The sequence below is a fragment of the Pecten maximus genome, chromosome 2, assembly GCF_902652985.1.
Source record: "Pecten maximus chromosome 2, xPecMax1.1, whole genome shotgun sequence".
NCBI lineage: Eukaryota > Metazoa > Mollusca > Bivalvia > Pectinida > Pectinidae > Pecten > Pecten maximus.
The window spans coordinates 36314059-36336395 of NC_047016.1; the positions used below are offsets into that span (position 1 = coordinate 36314059).

General features: G+C 35.5%; 1 protein-coding gene across 2 annotated transcripts; it reads right to left on the reverse strand.

The window, feature by feature from the left end:
• Positions 1-6165: 6165 nt before the first annotated feature.
• Positions 6166-18938, reverse strand: LOC117321941 (tyramine beta-hydroxylase-like). Of its 2 annotated transcripts, XM_033876575.1 has the most exons (9): positions 18806-18938; positions 15051-15245; positions 13582-13714; positions 13259-13357; positions 12179-12358; positions 11210-11382; positions 9310-9553; positions 8496-8589; positions 6166-6856 (listed from the first exon to the last, which is right to left on the reverse strand). In XM_033876575.1, the coding sequence occupies exons 2-9, from the start codon at positions 15243-15245 to the stop codon at positions 6334-6336; spliced, it is 1641 nt and encodes a 546-aa protein (XP_033732466.1). In that variant the 5' UTR covers positions 18806-18938; the 3' UTR covers positions 6166-6333. The 2 variants fall into 2 exon arrangements, with proteins under 2 accessions (XP_033732466.1, XP_033732467.1); XM_033876576.1 differs by lacking the exon at positions 18806-18938 and having other exon boundaries at positions 15047-15219.
• Positions 18939-22337: the final 3399 nt, after the last annotated feature.

Consider the following 22337-nt stretch of genomic DNA (forward strand, 5'->3'; position numbering starts at 1 on the left):
AAGTACTGCTTCTTCTTCTCGTTTCTGAGGAGATAATTTACTAACACTTCTTGTGTTAAGCGGTGGTAAGATTCGTGGTTTTGAGGTGATTGGATTTGTAGTGTCCTTTGTACATTGTATATCGTGGAACTCCCGGTAGCTGAGCAGAGGTGTCATTTGAGGCCGACCGATGTTGAGTTTCGTCATTAAATTTCACTGTGAACGCCACGCCTACTGATCCCTTATTTGGTATGATCCTTCCTCCCTCAGCTGCATCAACACAGTCTGTTCAGTTTTTCGTGCAAGATTCAACATTGGAGTGCCTTCATTCACGGCTACACCCACTGGGTCTCCGATGTGGATAGTTTGAACCTGTGGTTGGAAGAAATACTACTTTAGTATGCTTAATGTTGTGTGATTTTGAAAACAGAATATTTCGGTAATCAAATCTGAAATCACAGTACGAAGCGTCAATGGTTCGAGTCGCAACACGGGCATGACGGATATTTCCCTTTACATGTACATGTAGGTTTAAAAAAAAACCCTGTTAATCCACATACTGCGGATGCTTTTAAATATTACTGAAATATTACCACTCCGTAATGAACTTTAGAATCTTGAATGATGAGATTCAGTACATATTGTAAAATTAAATTGTTTTGTCAAAACGATTGGTTAATTTTGAATTAATACCGTAGCAGCAATTCGCCTGAGTGTGTTATGAATGTTTACTGTCATAACTGATTTACTTAATCAGCATTACCTTGGTACGTCTGTGATCTCGTCCAAACAGCGCCCTCAATCGGCCTCTCTTTGGTTTCTGTTCATACTCCGTAGTCTTTGCGTACGTGCATCCCATGTTTTTTGGAGAAGTGTACAAAGCTGCGATCGCGAAATGGATGAAGCGTACATAGAAACAAGGTATTGTGACGTCATAATATTTTAGACATCGTGACGTCATTATACAGCGGAAGTGTAAGAGGGCATGCAGTTTTTATGAATCATTTCCCTCTGCTAGTCTGAGCTCATTTATACTTTAAACTATAAAATAAATGTCTGAAACTAGGGCAATGCTATTTTTTTTTTCATTTGTGAAATATTTTCATAGTCCTTCATGACCATTGTAAACTTTATTTATTTGATAGCGATTACAGAACAAGCTACTAGTATATAAACTTAATATAATTCATGCTTGTTGGCCAGGATGGAAGCGCGCGAGGGATCACACAGTTGGATGAAACCGAGAACCCGGGGAAAACCCACGTGGTAGGGCAAGTGACCTTTCCATGTCCGATCGGGGAATCGAACCCCGGCCGCCTAGATGAAAGGCAAGTGTGTTACCACTGTGCCACCCGACCACCCATCGTTTTAGCAATCTTAAAGATTTCATGCTACACATTTTCGAATTAACACATTAACTTGTAATAACTGGTCTCAAATACTTAGCCGACAGGGTCTCTACCGGGATCTCCGTTAGTTAACAGGGTCTTTTCCGGGTTCCCTAACTGGGTCTCTGTCAGCCAGCAGGGCGTCTCCCCGGATCCTTACCGAGGTTTTTCTTAACCAGCAGGGTCTCTACTCGGGTCCTAGCCAGGGTCTCTTTAAGCCAGCAGGGTCTTTACCCGGGTCGTTTCCTGCATCTCCGGTTGACAACAGGAATGAGCCAGCTGGGACGCTACCTATAGGTCACCAAGGTTCCTTATCGGGGTCTCTGACAGCAAGCAGGGTCTCTACCCGAGTCCTTACTGGGGTCTCCCTTAGCCAGCAGGGTCTCTGCCCGGTTCATTACCGGGGTCTCCCTTAGCCAGTTTGGTCTCTACCCAGGTCCAAGCATGGGTCTCCCTTAGCCATCGGGGTCTCTACCCAGTCACCCTTAGCCATCAGGGTCCCTACCCGGGTCCTAGCCAGGACGTCCCTTAGCCATCAGGTTATCTTTCCGGGTCCTTACCGGGATCTTCCCTAGGCATCAGGGTCTTTACAGGGTCCTTTCCGGATCCTTACCGGGATGTTCGTTAGTCAACAAAGTCTCTTCACATAGGGTTCCCTGGGTTTCCCTTAGTCAGCAGGGTCTCTATCCATTTCCCTACCGGGGTCTCCCTTAGCCATTGTTGGTAATCTTAGCTTTTAAGAAAGCTATACTTTTAGGTATTAGATAATTATACCAAGTATTTTTTAACGAACATGGTAAACTATATAGCACGACTATATCAAAATATATACGACAGATTGCATTTTTTTAAATGTTGGCTACGGAACGAGTGTAAGTTAAAGGGGCCTTCCTTTGTGAGGACATCAGAAACATGCACTTGTAATTTTCACTCCTCTACAATACTCTGCGATACACTGCAATACATTAAGATAGTCTGCCAATAACGTTTGTGAAATTTTGCGTATTTCAAATCAAGCGCTGAATTGAGTCATTGTCATTGGCTGACTAATGGCGTCATTGACCAGTTTGTCATTGGCTTATATTTCAAGTTCAAAGGTCATGCTGAGATGACCTCTAACGGGGTATTATTAGATCTTGTATTGCAGCGGAAATTACAAGTCTAATTGTAATTAAATTGGCACAATTTCTATTGATGAAATGTATGTTCGAACGATGATTATATGAGTGTTTGTCCCTACAAGTAATGATATTAACGCCGAAATGTACAGGGAAAAGACGTAGAAAATAGCGTTCTGAGAAAGTCCCTTCCGGTAGCCGTGACATAATGGTAACAGAATAAAGATCAGGTAATTATACAAATATCTCCCTCACACACACAAAGTAACACTCAATCATACACAACCACTCCACCACGGCCGGGTCCAACTTACAAACATACCACAACTTCCACATATGTACGTCAACGGATATAGAAATAATCCAATCCAAAAAAAAAAAACATCATCGTTAGCCAGTACCGGTACTTTGTTAACGGAGAGAAGTCCTGGTGGACAGTAGAGAGTAGAGGGAGGGAAACAGTCTATCAAGTCCAAGTCCCAGTCCACTTCCGGTATATTATGACATCACGATGTCTAAATTATTGTGACGTCATAATACCTTGTTTCTATGTACGCTCCATCCATTTCGCGATCGCAGCTTTTTACTCTTCTCCAAAAATCATGGGATGAACGTACGCAAAGACCACGGTGTATGATAATGACGTTCACGGGCAATTTTCTGCTACGGTAATGAATTAATAGATATCAAATGTTAACGCAATATAGTTCCATTTCACTATATGTAGTCTCATAGCCAATGTCACTATTTTAGACTAGATATGAGTACTTTAGATAAATGATTTGTATAAGATTTATACAGGTAGATACCGAAATATTCCGTTAACTAAAAATAACAGTTTTTCCTTCGATCGATAATGTTACGTTTTGATATTATCCCCACAGGTTCACACTATCCGCATCGGAGACCCAGTGGGTGTAGCCGTGAATGAATGCACTCCAATGTTGAATCTTGCACGAAAAACTGAACAGACTGTGTTGATGCAGCTGAGGAAGGAAGGAATCATACCAAATAAGGGATCAGGAGGCGTGGCGTTCACAGTGAAATTTAATGACGAAATTCAACATCGGTCGGTCTCAAATGACGCCTCAAATTACCTGGAGTTCCACAACATACCAGGGACACTACAAAGCCAATCAGCCCAAAACCACGAATCTTACCACCGCTTAACACAAGGAGTGTTAGTAAATTATCTCCTCAGAAACGAGAAGAAGAAGCAGTACTTTTAAAGGGTGAAAGCTTTAAAAAGCAAAGGCAAAATGGCGCGATTGTCTGAACACAGACGACAATTAGCGGCGGCTATATGAGTAGCAAAGGAGAAAGACAAGCGCGAGCGATTAGAGACGAAGTTAATGACAAATACTTCTCGGGAAATCCAGGAAAATGATAAAATAAAGGTCGACGACAAAATCGAGCAAGCACGCCTTAAAAGGGAACAAATAGCTGAAGAAAAACTAGCAAGAATCAATGCAAAATTAGCTAAATTTCCAAAGGTGGAGAAACCAAACAAGATATCTACTGAGGAGAGATTAGAGCGAGCTCGACAGAAAAGAGAGAAAAGGCTAGAAGGCCTGGGGGAGAAGTGGGAAAAGAAAGAGAGAAAGATCGAGGAGATAAAGAAGAGTAGAAGATTAGGTAAACCGCAAGCGTCTGTCCCGAACATAGAACTCAATTAGATGATGATGATGATGATGATGATGATGATGAAATAAAATGTGTTATCTTATTTGATGTATATCCTTTCTTCTCTTTTGTCAGTTCGAAGTTAAAATTAATTTTAAAATATAAGAACAGCTCGTCCTATCTAAACGAATGCACAGTATATATAGAAAGTCGAATCAGAAAATTAATTGTTCAAAACAATATTCTGACAGCGATGGGGTTCGAACCCATGCCCATAAAGAGCATACTTATAAGAAAAAACTAGATATCAATATATATTTATTTGGTATTTAAAAACCAATGTTATTTGATTAAAAAAGTGGAAATTTCACGGTTTCCTGGAAAGTATATAATAAACAGTCACCAGTCAATCAATTAAAAAAAATAACAAAAAAAAAAAAAAAAAAATCGTCATAACCAGTTTTAACGCATTTTACGAGTAAAGATTACAAGATAGCTTTCAGATATATAAAGTATACGAATGCTTTATCAATTTTAAAAATCTGGAAAATATACTTAATGTAAGTGGGAAAATCCTTGGACATGGAAAGACAAAAGTATAACCAGGGTTTTATATTGTGTATTACAGTGATCGGATTTCAAAGTGTCGGAAATTGTGAGAAATTTTCGCACAAATTTGACTGACTCTAAATATGTCTCAATACCTATTTCATGTTACATTGTTTGTTGTTAACGTGGATTATTAATTACTTTATTATTTTCAGACATTGGCACTAGAGGGAGCAGACATGTTATTTCGTTTCGCCCTGAATTCGTGTTATATAGCAACACTATTTCAGTACTCTAAATCATATTTGTTTTGGACTGTTTCGTATTAGAGTTATGAAGTCATGATCGTGCCAGCTTTGCATGTGGGCTCAACGTGACCAATGAAAACGAGGTTCCGAAAACTCACGTGATTATTCGGATATCCACTATCAAAACTTTGAAAGCTTATCGGTGAAAGTTTCACAAGAAATGGTGTAGTTTTGTCAACAGTCTAATTTCAAGTTTTCGAAACTTGCCTGAAAGCAAATGCCCGAAGAAAAAGAGAGAAATACGTTAATATAACACGGTTATCTATCCCTTTGATTTATAAAAAATATAGAACAAATTTTCAGAGTAATGAATAAAACTGCGTCCTAAAGGTCTCTTTTATTTACCGTTTCGTCTCCAAGCACATATGGATATTATACAATTAAATTTGTTTGAAAGTTAAAGTCAAACATTCAAAATAAATTAAGAAATGAAGAAAAGGATACATAATTATGACGATAGAATTATTCGTTCGTTCCTATTTCGGGTTCTTACCAGCTGTACCGGTACGAATCTGCTGTGCTCGTAATGGAACCTGGCGTACCAGTTCAAGTGGTTCGTTTCCTGAAACTTACCACTTGGATCCAATATGGCGGAACTGTGATGCCTTCATTCGTCATAGAAATGTACGTTTGATAAAAATGATACAAGGAATCTCCATTTCCGATGAAATTGTATAAATTGTACGTATTAATATATGACGGAACTATACGGGTATTGATTTTACGTCCGTTATATTGTAAAAAGAAAAATGATCGCTTTTCATGTCTGAAACGTATACTTTGTAGAGACGGTCGCCATCTTGTGAACTCACTTGAGATCTGTGTTCCATTATATCGTACCGTACCTATTCAGTACAACTGGTACGGACCCGATAAAGGAACACATGGACTGTGTCTTGCTCGGAAACTACCACTCAAACACTGGGAGGTGACATCTGTATTAGCGAGTTTGAATTACACGGCTTAAACTTAAACCTGAAAGCCTGATAGCCCTTCGAATTTGTTTGCATGTTGGCATTCTTTGACCCCCCCCCCCCCCCCCCCCCCCCCCCACCACCCCCCGTACAAAAAAAAACAAAAAAAAAAACAAAAAACGAAAAAAACATCATCCATGTCGTGGATTGCCATATCCGTAATGCCGTTTTACGTAAAATCGTTGTCATTAAACAAATTTGCATGATAAATAGATGAACACATATACTTGTCCAGTATGCATTCTTATCGAACTTTTAATTAACACATCCATGTTTCACTTAACGCAGATGATAATAATATATTAAGAATTCAATTTGAAAAAGGCTAACATTCGGTCAAATAATACTTATATCACGATAAAATACATCACTGTTTAAATTAGGAGTATTTGGTTTAACCAGAATCACATTGTTCCTGACAATTGTCCATTTCGATCTCCGTTCTACAAGAATCGATTGCTGCCAAATACGTCATGAATACTGGAACCTTTGATATAGACATGTGACGAATCAAGTCGTTTGCAGTCCCTTTAAAACATGGGTTTTTCGCCACCACGTTCTTAACATAGTGCTTGCATTCGTGAGTACAGATACCGAAGGGTTTGCAATATGTTCTCAGGTTGGAAAAGAGACTAACGAGGTCTGGATGGAACGGGTTCATCATGGCTTTTACGTTGCAACCTTTAACCGTTGGGAAATCAGATGTGAACTCATTTAGTTTGCACATATCAATGTCCTTCCATGACAGGCACGTACCGCCGTGTAGATGTTGTGCTGGATAAACGATTATAAATCCGAAACACATTTCATCTGAAGTTCCGTCTCCAATGAATATTGTTCTGTTCTGGTCAACCGTTCGAAAGGTACATGTTGTCTTGATTTCATCCCCAGGCAGGATTTCGATAGGAGGATCAAATCTGTCGTGAAGAGGAAAAAGATGTATTACACAAAAAGTCTGTTTCCTCCCAGTATAATTGTAATACCTTAATTAAGCCATAATTAAAATACATATATAAAAAAATGTATTAGTAAAGGTAGCGTTGCAGTTTTAGGAAAAACCAAAGTATTTGACCAATCTAGGACACATTCATTGTCAATTGTATAATGTTGTGACCTTAGCTCCTTATCAGTAACTCCACGAAACAACCACATTCCTTGTATCTTCGCCTGAGAATGCATTTACCCGATTCTCTACATACTTTGCTTTTTGTGGTATGCATTAAAAGAAACATCACATATATCCATTTCAAGTTTTCTTACGTGTGGGATTGTACGGACATACACGAACATTCATGTTTAAATCACATTTGTGAAGATACTCATTTGCATCAAACTTGCAACCTTCAACGTCTGATTACCAGTGGGTTTTATATTTCAATCAATCAATCAATCAATCAATCTCTTTAAGTGTCATATATCATAAATACATTGTACAGGTATATAGTTACAAAGTATAAAACATAATTAAATATCAGGGATCAGTCATCTTAAACATATAAAAGCATAAGGGCATGTCAAGTGGAAAAGGCATGCAATGTGGAAAAGGCATGTAATGTGGAAAAGGCATATAATGTGGAAAAGGCATGTAATGTGGAAAAGGCATGTAATGTGGAAAAGGCACATAATGTGGAAAAGGCATATAAAGTGGAAAAGGCATGCAATGTGGAAAAGGCATATAATATGGAAAAGGCATATAATGTGGAAAAGGCATATAATGTGGAAAAGGCATGTAATGTGGAAAAGGCGTGTGGAAAAGGCATGTAATGTGGAAAAGGCATATAATGTGGAAAAGGCATATCATGTGGAAAAGGCATGTAATGTAGAAAAGGCATATAATGTGGAAAAGGCATATAATGTGGAAAATGCATATAATATGGAAAAGGCATATAATATGGAAAAGGCATATAATGTTGAAAAGGCATGTAATGTAGAAAAGGCATATATTGTGGAAAAGGCATGTAATGTGGAAAAGGCATATTATGTGGAAAAGGCATGTAATGTAGAAAAGGCATATAATGTGGAAAGGGCATATAATGTGGAAAAGGCATGTAATGTGGAAAAGGCATATAATGTGGGAAAAGGCATGTAATGTATAAAAAGGCATATAATGTGGAAAAGGCATGTAATGTAGAAAAGGCATGTAATGTGGAAAAGGCGTGTGGAAAAGGCATGTACATGTAATGTGGAAAAGGCATATAATGTGGAAAAGGCATATATTGTAGAAAAGGCATATAATGTGGAAAAGGCATATAATATGGAAAAGGCATATAATATGGAAAAGGCATATAATGTGGAAAAGGCATGTAATGTAGAAAAGGCATATAATATGGAAAAGGCATGTAATGTGGAAAAGGCATATAATATGGAAAAGGCATATAATGTGGAAAAAGCATGTAATGTGGATATGCATACTACTTTTATGTGCGTTAGGATGGTGTAACATTTGTATCAACATTTGAAGTCGGTTACATACATAACAGAACATAGGCATTGTTATGTGAGATTTTTATACAATGAACATATAACAGTTACATATCATATGTAATGCATACTTACTCAAACTCACTATAATCGTTATAGTTATAAGGAGCATTGGTTATGTCCCTGATCCACACCCCATTTCTGTATTGCTGGATTTTTTGTCTCCGTCCTATAAGAAGATAGACTTGGAATTGTCTGGTAGTGTGTATGACATCAACATTACATATACGTAACGATAGGTGTTTCCTATTAATTATGTGTTACTAATATACTGGAGGAGGGGGGTATTTGTTTCTTTTTGGTAAATGAAGTCGAACAGCTATCTCGCTAACTCCGCAAATGCAACTCGCGCCAATGACTTCAGACGGGATGAGGGAAGCATCCTTTTGCATCTCGGTAACTATTTTATTTAACCACTTAGTTTTTCTGTACACAGTGTAATACTTACAAGTACATGTACATGTAATTGGTTCTCTCATATATAAATCTTAATGTGTAAATCGTTTCCTGACGAGGAGCTCCGAAAATGGTATATCCTCGACAAGGGAAAATAACACACCTCCGGTTTTAATATATTGATATGTGACAGTCAACCTCTAATCGGGGATTAATTTAAACCCGAACATCAAGCAGAAACTAGTAACTTTCAACATTTTGAGTTCTGTTCTGTTCCAGTCAGTAACATTTTTCATATTTTGAATGTGTTTAGTAGTTAAGATTTGTGTGTGGGATTCCGTGTCCTCAAGCAGAAAGCACGAAAGCAAATGCCGAATTCTGCAAGGTTCCCATCAACAACCGCGTTTTACAAATCGTGCAGTTTACAACAGCATATATGTATGTATATCTCCCTCAAAGAAATGCATAGTTTATGATAAACACGAGTACATACCAAGGGAATGCATGTGGTTCTGTGCCCTGGTGATATAGATTGGTCCTGATAAGTATCTCGAGGAACAGTCACTACTACACACAGCTTTCACCTCAAACTCCTCTTCACCAGGGGGGATTTCTGTGTATATTGTTCCGACCGTCCAAGTTGTGGCATCGTACGTTCTTAGATTCGGAGTGTAGTACAGTTTCAGTCCAGATTTATCAGTGTAGTCGGTTCGCATTTCCGGGTTGTTCCAGTGATACTGAATGGTGTTGAAATGTAGATGTGTTATTTCAATCTAGTGTTTTGTAATCGTCCGAAACAGGTATCAATTGTTGGAGCAAAACGCTTATATATGGATTAAAGTTATAATGCATTGTATGGTATATAGCGCTGAACCTTCCTCAGATCATCAAATAGGTAAATGTATAACTAAACATAAAATACGTTTCTACAACAAATTGCTGTTTTTTTTTTATCTTCTTCACAGTTTCCAAAGTAAATTAAGATATCAATTCTTTTGGCACAGGTCAAACTATGCAATTTAGTACTGATTTACAATATCCCCCATAGTGCTGAATGGAAATTATAAGATATAAACCTATATTGGTGAAAGGAAATTACAGAATTACAATGCAATTATAAACAGAATCCATGAAAGTCATTTAGGAATAGGTGCATGATATACTTCAACAATTTAGTGAAACTTTGCCATCTACTTCTAAAGTGTGTAGTTATGGGTTTGTTAATCGGGAAACCTAAAAATGTTTTGGTGTTTGGATTTACATGATATATACTTTATTTACTGATATTTTAGTGGTAATCTTATTTTAGCGTTGATTAGTTGCATTCAAAAGAGAACTGATCGAGGTCTGCCACTATGTTTGTATGTAACCTTCTGTCTTAGAAGCTATCTTTTTAGTGAGTTGTTATTATTATATGTTTCTTTCTTATTATTGGTGTTTATTGGATATATAGCTTTACAATGGATAAAATTTTACAAATTATTGTATAAATACAAATAGATAAATACAAATCGAGTACGGTACTAAATGGAAGTACAAGGGGTACGACATAGGAAGCGCACCGAAGATGAATTCGTCAGAATTATTGAATTTCTGATCGACAACAACTTTGTTGAGATTGTGAGCAGATCTGGTCCAATCTAATATAATATAATATATTAAAATGTGCAGATCTACGAACTATACAAGTTCATATAAATGAGGAGTAGTAAGATTAAGGTGTCTGAGTAATTGTAAGGCATCGGCTCACAGCGCTAGTTCGTTCTCGTTTAATCAATTTTTGATTAGAATTACGATTTTGTCTATATTCTCTGTTCTTTTTTGCCCTTCTCAGTGACGTTTTGGACCAAACATGTGTAAATCTAGAAGCTAAATTAGAAAATAAAACCAATCTAAATAAATTATTATATATAGATAAGTTGTACTAATGAATTAGGTGATTTTACTAGATAGTTGATAAACTGAAAAAAGAAATATTAAAACTGTAAAGAAATAATAGATAAGTAAAAATGTGCTGGCTATGTTTAAACTTTCGTATACTTTTTTTTTTTTTTTTTTTGTGTGAAGAGATTTTTAAGAACTTTATGGGAACTAAGTGTAGGTCACTGCAAACAGCTTTAGGAAGTGATGGACAAATTTTCTCTCGAAATAACGATTTAAAAACTTAGATTTCATAATTATATGAATACACTGACTTTTTCCACCGTTATGATAATATGTCATTAGAAATGTATGTATATGAAACGCACAAAACATGTTTTGCTTTACATGTACTTTAAATTTCGTTGTTAATTAAATTTCAAAGTTCTGTTTCTGGAAAATAAAGCATTTTTGTACTTTCAGTTCATCGCGCACCGCACGTTTCTACTCTTTTTTTCAGCGAAAATCTATACCTGTATACGGGCATATCTGTAGCCCTTTCGTCCTATCCTAAAACCAGAATTCTTATTCAGGCACTGCCCGGTTGAGCCGTATCTCCAAACTCCCATTAGTGTCATACACTGCATTTCAGGGGCCATTTTGCATTCAGTAGGTTTGTTTAATGGAAAAGCCCTTACAGCATCCTCTGAAATATTATATAGACACGTTTGAGCTAACATAAAGTAAGGATTATAGATAGCAATAAACGAATTACTTAATTAATTGTACAAAAACGAAAATCAAGAGCAAAAAAATGTATGTGCTTAATTTAAAAAAAATATGAACAAATAAATCATTTTTTTCAATTTTAGAAATTAAACGAATAATTTGAAGGGTCTGAAGAGTCTGAAGACAATTGATACTTGATAGCTTTTGGATAAGTAATATATTACAATAGGACACGTTATAGATTATTCATAACGATAAAAAACATATCGTATACAATATAACAGGATTATGTCGCGTGCATTTAATTTTTTACTACACTCGCGATGAATTCTGAGGGCGAAAATAAACACCGTGAAATATGATATCGGAAATGAGCCGCAATTCCACTTTAAACATGAATTCCACAGGGTTTTATGATACCATAAAACCTACAGCATATACATTGAATTACTGGTAATTTCATTGAATAAATCCAAATAATTTAATCTTGCTTACAACAAGCATTTCTATCTTTTGACTGGCTGATATAACGGTAATAATTTCTAAAAGGAAATAGTTCGTCAATAAAGGAAGATTGTGTACTGTAAAAACATTTTTTAAGGACCAACTTCATTTTTTTTAGAATTATTTTCGCAGTTTATTTAGAGTACAATTCGTTTTTTGTGTTACCTCTCAATAACATCAAAGATACATTCCTTTATTGAATGACAATTACCAGTAAGCGGAAAAGAATAGTTGATTTGCACAATATATTAACGAGTTATATTTCTTACCTGGGTCGTCACAACCAAATATAAGAATGTGATGATTGACATATACATTGTCAATTGCAGGTTCAAAGGACACTAAGTGGTAGTCTCCGTCTGTCGGTAGCTCAACTAACATACAGTAATAAACTGTCGCTACAGTCGGAACTACTGTCTCCGGCATCCTGATAGTGACGCTTTTCATACCTAAAATAGATATTGATACATTCTTTTTCAAAAGTGAATAATTAGTTTTTCTTTGTTTTCATGATAAATACTCAAATGTGATTGGTCGAAAAACTCTTTTCATTCTTCTATGAAAGAAATTCCGAGAATGGCGCGAAAAATGTGACGTCACAATACGACAATTGACGTTGCGTATTGATTTGAGAAAAATAATCCCATTTTAAACCAGTAAAATTGTACATTAGACATGTTTTAAATTAGAAAATCATTTTCAAAAATTTATTATAAGCGTTGATGTCAATTATTATTGTTTAGTTTAATCGGGGTATGAAACAAATTTTGTTTGCAAACTTCTGTAAGTATCCGCTACAGTTTGCAAACAAAATTTCATATTCCGATGAACTAAAAAAAATGACATCAATGCTTAATGTTGCAGAAAAGAAACCCACCAAGTATTCCTTTAACGGGTCCGTACCAGTTGTACTGGTGCAGATCTGCTATACTCATAATGGAACGCGCCGTAACAGCAGAACCGAACCGGTTACAACTTAGATCAAAGATGGTGGAGCTGTGATTCTTTGTTTGTCATGCATTTTTTAACGAGACGGGGACCTTCAATTTTCGATAAAATTTTATAAATTATATATGCCAATGGAACTATTCAGATATTACTGATTTAACATTTGTGACGTTGTTAAAAAGAAAAATCATCATTTATTTTTATGTTTGAAGCGAGCGACGGTCGCCATCTTGGGAACTCACTTTAGATTCCATTGTGTGCCATCAACTGGTACGAACCCGATAAAGGAACACACGACAGGTATGTTGTTTGCTGGCATGGAAAAGTTATTTTGCGAAAACAGGTATTTCTTTTATTTCTGTGCATCTCGACATTTTTTTTAATGTAATGTTGATACATACCCACGTCGTTACGTGCATCACACTGAGTGTTTTTCTTCTCGCAGTCGACCCAGGAATTGGCTGCTTTGCAGGCGGGAGATGAGAACGGGGTGCAAGTACCTATAAAAAAAATATAATGTAAAACATGAACCTAATTAATAACTCATGAAGGCTTCAATTTGAAAGCAAAATTGATCAAGAAACCAAAATTTGTAAAAATAAAAAAAGAACGGCTGCACAAAAACCAATCTCTCCCATAACCACAAATGTACCTTATATAATATATATTCCACATATGTATATTACATAATATATAATATATATAACTTAATGTATGCAGTTACCCGGATGACTGATGCCATTTGTAGCAGCTGGACTGTTTCCTTTGACCCAAACACACGCCGGATCTCCCAGCTCCTCGCCGTTTGTCTTTCCGTCCCCGTCAGAATCCATCTCACACAGAGCCCTGGTCCACTTCTGATACAGATAGGACCGTTTTAAAAAGAGATGTATATGTTAATAACAGTGTTAAACTTGATATCATTAATACACATACTGTATAATAACGGAGATAAGAAATGTATCATACATCCGTTTCGTATTAGGTAAAAGTTCCAGAATTAGAAAATGGGGAAAAAACTCAATGGATATAGGAATTATTAAACTTAGAAGAAGGATTAACATAATCTTGAAAATTGCAGAATGTCGGTATAGATTTGCATTGTTTACAACCTGTAGCAGTTTATAAGAAACTGATTTGTTTGAGAATAAGTGTTATTTCTTCGAATATATTAAAAGCGTAATGATGCCCCCATCGACAGAGCATTCATAATTGATATTTTTTTCTACATTTTTCATGTTTTCTAGGCTTGTCTTTGACTCTACAGGAGGGAACGTTGAAGTTCTTATATCATTGGACCATATGGCAGTACCAGCTGGTGTTTACTCCGATAAAGCTTACATAACAGTATTGTAGGAAATCAAAAATAATATTTTATCAAATGTGAGGTACAGCCAGGTGGAACAATAATTATACGCCTGACCAATACAAAGACAAATAGGTTCTTCCATCTGACTATATATTATAAAAGAGATTGGTTGAAAACGTTCAGAATATGTATGTTTCAAATTAGACGTGCATTTCATCAGAATGTCTATTAAACACATTCATAACACATTAGCATGAGCTCAAACAGTACTTAATATTATATGGTATAAGTAGTCCAATATATTAAACCAGATGCTATTTTGTAAATCTATACACTCAAGACTGTTTATAACGAACGCTCTAGTGAGACACCAAAAAAGGTTACTGGTACTTTTATTTAGTTTTCATTTTTTTTTCAATTTATTTATAATCCCGATCTCAGACTCATATGCGTCATATCAACTGAAAATTTTAACCTTTTCAAAAAATACAATTTGAACATGCATTGACTTCATCCTATAATAATCTACACATTTACTGGACATGCCATACATACGAATGACTTATGGAGGTTCCAAATCAGTTTGTTGGCGCGAAAATCTCGACCCGTCTATAAAGACTACATGTCCATAAAGACCATTTTCGGTGTCATCCTTAAGCGGTCTTTATGTAGATAGATTGGACTTATTTTGTTAGATACCCAGGTTTACTACCGGTATTTATTATTGTTAGATCTAAAGTAATGTTATTATATCGCCCATAGACAATGCCTTTTTTTCCAAGAGATAGAATCAGGAGAACGTACCTAATCATACAACGTCGTTTCTTAAGAATATCATTCCTAAAACAGTAACAAACCACTTTTTGCAGTATATACGTACGCACCATACCAGCATTCTTGAAGTCCGCACCAAATGGATTGACTTTACCTCCTCCATGGAGGCTCAGATGACCAACGCCTTCCCAGATAGTGTTTGACTTACATGGGTGTGGTACATTGTTACCATTGGGAATTTCTTTTTGGAGATGTAGGTATCCGCTTACCACAGACACGCACAACACTACGATCAGTAAAAACATCTACAAAACAAATGGTACTATGCAGTGTGCTTGTGAACAAAAAGGTTTAAACTATTTTATGCAAGTCTTTGTTTTTACAATAAAAAAAATCCCTGTTTTTTGTTGTTGTTAAAAAGGTTCATTTTAACCTTCACATGGACAATATTTCACTGCAGTTGGAAATACGTTAAATAGGTCACATAGATACTATCATGTGCATTAAAGATGTTCTATATTTTGTTATACCAAATAAAGAAATGTGTAACATTCATTTTATTTTCCAGATAAATTTGCAGTTTAAAAAGTAAGTTGTAAGTTTAAAAGACATACCCATAGCGTCCAATTCAACTGATTAAAATAATTGTTAAAATGACTAATAACGTTCTTTTGTTACATGTCTAACGAACGAATATCTGGCACCAATTAACGAACGCCCATTAACTTATACCTGGCACCAATTAATTATATCTGGCACCAATTAACGAACGCGCATTAACTTATACCTGGCACCAATTAATTATATCTGGCACCAATTAACGAACGCCCATTAACTTATACCTGGCACCAATTAATTATATCTGGCACCAATTAACGAACGCGCATTAACTTATACCTGGCACCAATTACTTAATTATATCTGGCACCAATTAACGAACGCGCATTAACTTATAGCTGAAATCAATTAACGTACTCCTCTTCACTTATTTCTGGTAATTACCGAACTTCCATTAAAAAATGTCTGGCTCTAATTAACGATCGACCGATTGAAAATGTAAATATCATAGAGAAAATTCACCTGCAATTTTGTAAAAACATACTTAAATTAAGAAAGTGTACAGATAATTTCGTGATTTATGGCGAACTAGGAAGATACCCTCTTGATATTGAAATAAAATGTAGAATGATAAAGTTTTGGCATAGCTTGATAACCTCGAATAAACTATCAAGTAATATTTATAGATTAATGTATACTTTACAGGAAACTTGATCTATATCCTGTAAATGGCTGTCATACGTTAAAGATATTTTATCTAAATCTGGCTTAAACTATGTCTGGATTTACCAATCAATATGTTCTTTTTCAAGAGATGAAATAAAGAGTCTGGTTAAAAGTAGATTGCAGGATAAGTTTATTCAGAAATGGTTTCATGATATTGATAATTCTTCAAGAGGACAAACATGTTCTTTATTTAAGACACAATTTGGCCTAGAAAAGTATTTATTACAGCTAACTGAAAAAGATAGAAAAATTATGTGTAAATTTCGATCCTCTAATATTAAACCAATAGAATCAGGACGATGGCTTTGCTTACCTCGTCATGAGAGAATATGTAATTTGTGTATATCAGATATTGGTGACGAATTTCATTTTATATTTAAATGTGAACATGAATCTGTAATATCTTTGAGAAAAAAATATATTCCAAAATACTACTATACCTATCCGAGTCGAGAAAAAATACAAGGGATGTTCACTATATTTAATCGTACAGTTTATATAAGAATGTGTAGCTTTATGGAAAAACTAAGTAAATTGATTCTAAAGTGATTTTTTTACCAAGCAGTGCTCCTCCATTCTTTAAAATTCTTTAATGTTCTTTGTAATTAACATAAATTTATATTGTATAGAATATAGTAAGATTGTATTACTGTACGCCATGTATCATTGTTATTATGTATATGTGACCTCTTGTTACACACGTTAGTGTGTCAGTGATATCAATAAAACCTTGAAAAACCTTGAAACCATTAACTTTTATCTCGAGCCAATAAATTATATCTGACACCAATTAACGAACGCCCATCAATCATATCTGGCCAAATATTATTATATTATTTTGGCATAAATTAACGAACAACCATGAACTTATAGCTGGCATCAATTATTTATATTTGACACCAATTAACGAATGCTAATTAACTTTTATCTGGCACCAATAACTTATATATGGCACCAATTAACGAACGCCCACTAGCCTTTAGCTTGAATCAATTAACGAACGCCTATTAACCTATAGCTGGCATCAATTAACGAACGCCTATTAACCTATAGCTGGCATCAATTAACGAACGCCTATTAACCTATAGCTTGCATCAATTAACGAACGCCTATTAACCTATAGCTGGCATCAATTAACGAACGCCTATTAACCTATAGCTGACATCAATTAACGAACGCCTATTAACCTATAGCTGGCATCAATTAACGAACGCCTATTAACCTATAGCTGGCAGCAATTAACGAACGCCTATTAACCTATAGCTTGCATCAATTAACGAACGCCTATTAACCTATAGCTGGCATCAATTAACGATTGCCCATTAACCTATATCTGACACCAATTACTTATATATGGCACCAATTAACGAGCCGCCATTAAATCATATCCTTCATTTTCCCTTTTCAATATATTGCCAGTGTTCCCGTTCGCAATACTACTAGTGAAACAGTTCACAAAATCCAACTGAGTAAAACAAATTTGTAAGAAGGCTGGATTGTATTTTGATTACAGAAACAGATATCAGCGCAAACAATCCTAAGAAATACTGTCATTTCTTGAAAATGAATCTTCGAGTCTTGTCAGAAAATTACAATACCTAGACAAATTGGGTTTCTTATTTTGGTAGCCATGGTGGCGTCTTGGATTTCAGAGAAAAACATCAAGAAAGTCAGGCATTGGTGAATAGTATACACTCCTGACCAGTGACGTAAGCTCAATGATTAAATGAAGGAAGAGACAAATGTTTGAAATTGACGCCCGTATCAAAACTTGCGGTGCTTAACATACACATCCCAAACGGATATAATGCAGAGTAGTGTAGTGGTCGTGGAAAGTACGTTTGTCTCCATGAGAACTGGTTTCAGGTAGCCTGGTAAATTGAGAATGGTAAAATTGACAAGAAATAAGAGACATGGCTAGGCAGGCTAGGCTTTTCGGCATCAAAAACATTTCTGGTGTGAGGGCGTTTCGAAAGGCAGCCATTTCAAATACCAAAATTTGAAATTAAGAACAAACGCTTGTGTTTGATGGACCCCTTCTTTGCTGACACCAGAACATGCCGTACGTTTGAATTCTGCTAAAATTATTTTCTAAATATTGTAATTTTAGATAATGATAAATAAGTTACATGTACTTACAATGAAAGACACATAAATGTATTATTTCGAACCCAAAATGTGCATTAATGACGAGCAATGATTGACGAAATACGAAAAAATGAAGGTCAGTGGCTGCCTTATTGGGCCTGTTATATTGTGTGTGGACGAACTAGTTCGTCCATTCTTAATGGTAATATCTTGGACAAATTTCTTGGCGGATCCGTCGATGTAATACAGGCCTTGAATTCTTTGTCAAATGCAACATTGCCCGTCCTTATTTCATAAATGAAAATCTCTGGGTCGACATGTTAAACGGAATGTACGTGGACGGCCATTTTTGTTCTTACTCTCGCTAAATGTTAAGTGTGAACATCAGTTCCAAGAACAGCGCCCCAATTCGAAGTTCTTTATGACTGAGCGAAACTACAACCCCAAAACGATGTTATCGTGTCAAAAAGACGCCAAATTATGGTCCACTTACCTTACAAAAGTGCTGTCTTTCCGTTTCATAAACAAAGTGTATCAAATAGTCAGAACTCGTGCGTTCGTGTCAAATAGCACGTTATCAACGCATCAGAAATAAAAGGATTGCACAAGGCTATTATGAAATTATTATCGTTTGCATTTCCCTACCTGAACGACCGGTCCTAGCCATAGCACTTTAAGTGGAATCAAATGTTAATAGCCTGGTTATATTCACCTTCGGGCGGGCACGCTGTAAACGATCAAACCGCGGACATCATTGTGCCAGGATGTTAACAATGGCGATTGAAATCTATATAAGATAAAGATAATTTTCTATTTCAGAGGTACATAATTGATTTCAAGGTACATTCACCTCAACTGAGACAATGTAGAAATAGTATTGAATTCCGTCAGATTAATTATGTGGGTTTTAGATTTTGTTCAGTGTATACAACATGCGTCTTTAACCAGTACAAAAAAAAAAAAAAAAAAAAAGATTTATTATATAGATGGACAGGGGGAATTTTGTCGTAATGATGGATATGGAAATGCTTTCCAGTATTAATAGTACTTTAGAATATCTTATATCAGCGTGTTTGCTTCAGTTATTTTTGGGTAAAATTAGATGCGAGCCACGCGAAGTGTATGGTCTACAGTGTAGGATTGTGTTTCTCGGGAAGCTTAGAGTTGTGTCCTAGAGCAAGACCCGTTGGCCTTATTGCACTGGATGACGTGCAACAAACATGCCGTATGCTGTTCCTTGAGGTAGTCACCAACTACTACAAGGAGACTCCGCCTAAAAAAATAACCTGGCTGTTCACGGGGCGATAAACCCAGAAAACAAACAAATCGTCATTGATATATAAGTTACAACACGATATATACATAAACATCCTGGTCATCATTTTAAATGAACAGTATTAATCAGTCTCGTCATTTTATTAACCATCAATCATGATCAAACACAAGATATATTTTAGTATTGATTTCATTATTATTTTAAGAATTAAGTGTATAAGATATGTACACTTCTCAAAAGGTAAAAAATGTCCTGTATTAAAAAATTTTCTCGTGTACATTTTTAGAAAAGGAAGTGAAATGGCATTACAAAAAATGCGAAAATAATTACATGTCCGTGAACTAGGTCGTCATTACGGGACAAAAAGTCGTCATTATGAGATGCTAAGTCGTTAAAACGAAATAAATTTAATAATTTTTGTACCCTCATTCAGCCACAGTACTTATCAGATGTGCATGCATGATTGCAAAATTGAAAAAAAAAAAAAAAAATTCAATTAAAGTAGCTAAATTTCTTTAAGCTTTGAACTCCTTAAATTTTAATAACAAAATACTCTCTTTTGAATCATTTAACGCACAATATACATGTATGAAGATTCGCGTTTAAACCTTTTAAAATATTAAGCGGACCGGATCAAAAGAAAATAAGTTTCTCCCTTCTTAAACAACCATAAAAACGGGAGGTCCGTATATTTCCTTTTGCCCCATTATTATGTGTCTTACTTTTTAACCCTTGTTATCAATCGTAGATATATCGGTAACAAAAATGACCACCAGGATGGAATGGAAGTCAACGCTGTCTACAAGCTCACAGAACTACAATACTGTGTATTCAATTACTGTTTATGACTTATGATGGAATAGGTGATTTGAGTATGAAATCTAAGGTAGACAAAACATTTTTTGTGATGTCTTTCAGAAGCTTAACAAAATATAACAAGATTGTTTCCTAAAAGAGAGTACGCTATATATACGTCTATTTTCCATATCGTCCAATTATTCAATTCATAGTACCACTGAACTTTGAAAGAGAAGTACGTCGGTTCGTTACAAATGCAAAATGTCGCGACTTTTTTCAACATCTCGGGCCAATCTCGTATACATGTCGATCTTCGTGAACAAGTACCGGCTAAAAACCTTTTAATTTTCATGTCAATTTAACCGCAATATGCCATACTATATTAACGAGAAGGGCGACCTTTTCACCCTAGGATTAAAACAAAAAGATAGCAACAGTGGTGTAATAATGAGCACCTCCGCCCCTGCACGGGAATACACGAGTGCTTCGGTTTACCAGTACGTCCTTGAATTACTGTGTAAATATTAAGCATAATAGTTCCAAAACAAGGATTTAGGATTTTCTATGGCAAGCGGTTCGGAAAAGTAAAACAATGAAAGTATAACTGTTGTTTTAAGGCCTGAACAAAGTTGTTTGTGGTCGACATAATGATCTTATCGCTAAAGAAGCAGGTATTTCTTGTATACTGCAAATTAATTACACACCTACATTTGGTAGATCACATTCTCATGTTAGATGTTGTCGATGGATCAGAAGACGCTTACCCTTCCGGAACCAATGGTCTTGCTTTCTTCCCTTTTTCCTGACAATGCAGAGGGGTCATAATATTCCGAAGAATAGGCGATCACTTAAGGAAATTGCCGTTCGTAAAGAATATTTAATACTGGTAGAAGTACTTCTTTGAGTGTTAAAGTCTGTCGCTTTAATGTGGTAAAAAGGTCGAGATATCGCATTTGGTCAATACGTCCGTCGTCTGAAGTGCATATCAACACCACAATATGATAAATTTCTACACAATGATAACCTCAAACATGAAGATTGTACAAAATTTGTCTATAGATGTGTCTTGAGGTGACAAATGTTTTAATTCAATTGATCATCAATATCATGTCCGTTTACACATTTACTCTGTCATTTAAGATTCTTGAAATATTGTCGTCTTCATATTATATTACCCCGATTCGGTTTGTAGATCATTGCAACTGAATATGATCGCATCTGCATTTGCAAAGAAAAAAGGCTGTTATCTTCTTTTCTAAGAGGAGGAGAATTAGATTTTTTTTTTTCTTCTTTCACTATTTCATTTAAAATGTGATTCAAGGGAGATAACTATGATAGCGATCTCCCCATCTACCGGTATTAAACATCTAATTGCAATACATCGACTAGTTTTTTGAAAAGGATTCTGTATATTGTAGTGAATGTTAAACAGTAAAATGTACATTGTGGTATATATTGAACAGTACCATGTACATTGTAGTATATATTGAACAGTACAATGTTCATTGTAGTATATAATGAACAGTACCATGTACATTGTGGTATATAATGAACAGTACCATGTACATTGTGGTATATATTGAACAGTACCATGTACATTGTAGTATATATTGAACAGTACAATGTTCATTGTAGTATATAATGAACAGTACCATGTACATTGTGGTATATATTGAACAGTACAATGTTCATTGTAGTATATAATGAACAGTACCATGTACATTGTGGTATATAATGAACAGTACCATGTACATTGTGGTATATATTGAACAGTACAATGTTCATTGTAGTATATAATGAACAGTACCATGTACATTGTAGTATATAATGAACAGTACCATGTACATTGTAGTATATAATGAACAGTACCATGTACATTGTGGTATATATTGAACAGTACAATGTTCATTGTAGTGAATGTTGAACAGTACCATGTACATTGAAGTATATA